Source organism: Kryptolebias marmoratus, linkage group LG7 (assembly GCF_001649575.2).
Source record: "Kryptolebias marmoratus isolate JLee-2015 linkage group LG7, ASM164957v2, whole genome shotgun sequence".
Classification (NCBI taxonomy): domain Eukaryota; kingdom Metazoa; phylum Chordata; class Actinopteri; order Cyprinodontiformes; family Rivulidae; genus Kryptolebias; species Kryptolebias marmoratus.
The window spans coordinates 23,179,335-23,183,199 of record NC_051436.1 but is presented as its reverse complement, the minus strand read 5'-3'; the positions used below and the strand labels follow the sequence as shown (position 1 = coordinate 23,183,199).

The window sequence follows — 3,865 nt, the reverse complement described above, 5'->3', positions numbered from 1 at the left end:
CTTCGATGTTTTTCTCTTTCTTACTGTTTATTCATTGTCACATGCTGTTTTTATTTTGTTTTTTAATTATGTAAAGCACCTTGAAATGCCTTGCTGCTGAAATGTGCTATACAAATAAAATTTGATTGATTGATTGATTGATGTAAACCATTTTTACATTTTTATGTATTATTTTATGTAACCCTTGTAAGGGGCTGCAGTGGATCAGTGTCAGTGCTGCTGTTTTATAATCCTGAGGTTGCAGATTTGAGCCTAGGTTGCAGCAGGAAGGGCATCCGCTCAAATCATTTGTGCGACTTTGCTCGCTGTGGCAACCTCTGAAGAAGGAAGCAGCTGAAAGAACTTAACTATTTCATGTAACCCTTGCGTTTAATTGCATTTCTCCTCGGTTAGTTCTACTTCTTCAGTTTTCTGCTCCACTTGCACACACCAGTTTCTGTTCCAAATTAGCTTACACAGCTTGCACAGGTTCAGGTGTTTTGGCCACTGTGTCTGCAACCTATTATTCAGATACCAGGTGGAGAGTTGCACCGTGGTGGAGGACATCATGTGGTCCAAACTATTAATGCTCCTTTTTCCAGTTTCAGGAACTCCTGTCTTGGGTTAATCACCTGAGGGGGGAGTTGGCTCGGAAGCTCGTCTGTCTCTCCTGAATACAACCAGTCTCTCCTGAGCTGGTTGTGACTCCATAGTTTCTAGGGTCTTCAGTGCCATCTGCAGGTACTCCCGTGTCTTCAGCACCACTTGCAGGTTCTGAAGTGTCTTCAGTGCCACCTGCTTCAGAGGTTCCTGGGCCACCTTCTGATCCAGTTCCTGGGATTCAGTTTCTGAGTCTACAGAGTCCTAGACCAACCCTTCAGGTCCCATTGCCACTTTGCTACATGAATGGTTGGGCTACAAGTCCTCAGGGTCTTCAAGTCCAGCTTTTCCCAATAGCTAGCCTCTGGACTGTGCACCTCCCAAACATCTAGGACTTTGTATGCTGAGCTACCGGTTGTCTAAGAGAGAGCAGAGCTGGTCTGTTTGACTGTTTTTATTACAGAAGCATTGAGGGGAATTCTTTTTCCAGGCCATCCATTATGGAACACAGGACTCCACCGTCCCTTCATGTGATTCAGTGTTTTCTTGGCCACTCTCCTTGAAGGTAACACCCCTCTATCTGTGGTTTCCCTTCTCCTTCCTGTGTTTGGGTGGTGTTTTTATTTTTGGGCTTTAGGAGCCACCTATTGGAGAGGAGATACTGTCAGGATGTGGACACCTTTTACATTTTTATGTATTAGTTTGTGTAATACTTGTGTTTGAGTGCTTGTTTAGTTATATTATTTCTGTTAGTTCTGCTCCTTTAGTTTTCTGTTCCACTCGTGCACACCAGTTTCTGCCCCTATATAGTTCAGGTATTGTTTGTTTGTAATCAGTTCAATGCCTTTAAAGTCTGCCTTTGTGTTCTTCAGGGTGTGCGATCATTAGCTTACCAGTTGCTTAACCACAGCATACCTTTGCTGGTTAAACTGTCACCAGTGTGTTAGATTTATGAGAGTTTGTTCGCGCAGCGAGTTCTTGTGATTTTCTTTGTACACACCCTTACATTGTTCTGACTGCTGGATTACTGTTTTCGTAAAGAGAATGTTTCCTTGGCTCCTGAGTCCAGAGTTGTGTCTTCATCGTGGATTTGTTTTCCTCACTCCACCGTTAATTGTTTCAGTATTGTATATTGCTACTGCAGATTTCCAAGAATTACCACAAAATTTTGGTTTTAAATTTCTTTTTGTTTCTTTGTTTTTTCATTTTTGTGATTATCTTACATGAACACAATTTTCTTGATTTCTGAACATGTTTGTTTTGCAAAAAATATAATTAAAAGACAGACATTCAAACCTTAGTTGCTGTATCCACCCAGATGTCCTCTGATGAAGAGATGATACCAATGTGAGCCCATCTGAAATAGCTCATGACTCTGTGTAGCACTGGGGTAAGCCTCGCCATCGATCGGGCTAAGGTCGGATGGCTCCGAACATCATCTAATTCGTAGCCAACACAAGCCCAAGGAAATATTGCCTTAAGAAAGGTAATATAGGCAGAAAAAAATAAGTTTTACTTACAAAAACCTACTGTATGAGCTACACAAAAAAAGTTAATTTGCACCATTTAAAATGTGTACACATAAACGTTCAAAAGTCTTAAAGAATACAATATTCTCTCAATATTGCAGCCTACTTTGTTCCATCCTTTACTCAGCATTGAAGCAGCATCACAGTACCCAGGGTTGGCAGGTCCGATGTAACCAGAGGCCTTGGTGTGGAAACCCACAAAAGCCTCCAGACCCTTGGATGTCTCACAAGGTTCCTGAAGACAGATGCTTTGTTGTTTATCCAAAAATAACTCAATAAACAAACAAAAATGTACTGAATTGAATCTTCACTTAATCTAGCTTCATCTAAAGCAGTGGTGTCCAATCCTGATCCTGAAGGACCACTATCCTGCATGTTTTAGTTGTGTCCCTGCTCTTCATCAAGAAGCTGTGCAAAAGCCTGTTAATCACTTAGTCATTTAAATTAGGTGTGTCAAAGTAGTGAAACATGTAAAACAGGCAGCATGACGGCTTGGTAGCTAGCACTGTTACCTCACAGCAAAAAGGTCCTGGGTTCAAGCCCCAGGTTGGATCTGGGGTCTTTCTGTGTGGAGTTTGCATGTTCTCCTTGTGTTTGTGTGGGTTTTCTCCGGGCACACTGGCCTGTTAGGCTGACTTCAGGTCCAGGCCTCCCTTGAAAAAGAGATCTGTGATCTCAATGGGACTTGTCTGGTTAGATTAAGGTTAATAAATAAATAAATAAATTAAAATACAGGATAGTGGCCCTCTAAGTTCGTGTATCATTCGTTCTTTCCATTTTCAATTGACTATCATAAATCAAATACTGAAAAACTGACTGGTTATTTTGTTTTTTATCATAACACTAAAACTGAAAAAATGCCTGGTTTTTCTTTTGTTGACTTTTAGGCTAAGATCGGAAACAAAATCGAAAAATGGGCATCAGGACAGAATTTGATTTTAATATTTAATTGGTCGGGTTTAGGTGACCCGGAAGTGGCTTTATGCGGCAGCTAAGGTAATGTAGTGGTTACTATGGCAGCGCTAGAACCACTGATCGAGGACATGTTAACAGTGGTTTGATCCTCAAAACAGGGTCTGACCGGACTATCTGGTCCTGATTAATCGATATTGAACAAACATAAATAAGTAGACGCCTCATTATGTCCCAGACACATTCGCTGTCACTGCCATTTTGGATGGATCTCTCCTCTCACTAAGAACCAACAGAAATAAACACAGAGCGAGCAGCTATGACCGGATTTTATGTCACAGGGGATTACCTTTCACAAGTAAGATTGAACAATAATTTTGGTTATTTGACTATTTATTATATTAGGGCAGTGGTTCCCAAAGATTTTCTTTTGGGCCCCCCTATGGATTACAATAACCCCAACCCCCCAAGAAAAAAGAAATCAACTGGGCACACACATCGTTCAACCAGACATAAACACATTTTTTGTTTTCAAACTCCACTTAAGTTTATTTCACACTTCAGGTTGCAACAAAACAAACTACAAACCATCTTTACAGTCAAACACTTTTGTGTAACTGTTTTTTTTAGTTCTATAATGTAGAAGAGTATTCTTTGCTGTCAGTGTTATTTCAAACATATTTCTTTTTTTTATTTGTAACAATTTTCAACTTTGCTATCATCAATGCATTTTTAAAAAGCCTCTGTGCAAAATTGGGTTAAAAACTTGTCCATTAAGCTTAGTCGGGCACTGTTTTTTTTTGTTTTTTTTTTATTCATCCATACCACTTTTCGCCCCCCCCCCC

At 40.3% G+C, this 3,865-nt stretch overlaps 1 protein-coding gene across 1 annotated transcript in view; it reads right to left on the bottom strand.

Moving 5' to 3' along the window:
• Positions 1-3,865, bottom strand: part of gc2 (guanylyl cyclase 2) — a 36,869-nt gene that overhangs the window by 22,343 nt on the left and 10,661 nt on the right. The window contains exons 3-4 of the mRNA XM_025010543.2: positions 2,215-2,343; positions 1,876-2,055 (exon numbers count right to left, since the gene is read on the bottom strand). Coding sequence (XP_024866311.2) covers positions 1,876-2,055; positions 2,215-2,343 — 309 coding nt within the window. The remainder of the gene's footprint in view (positions 1-1,875; positions 2,056-2,214; positions 2,344-3,865) is intronic.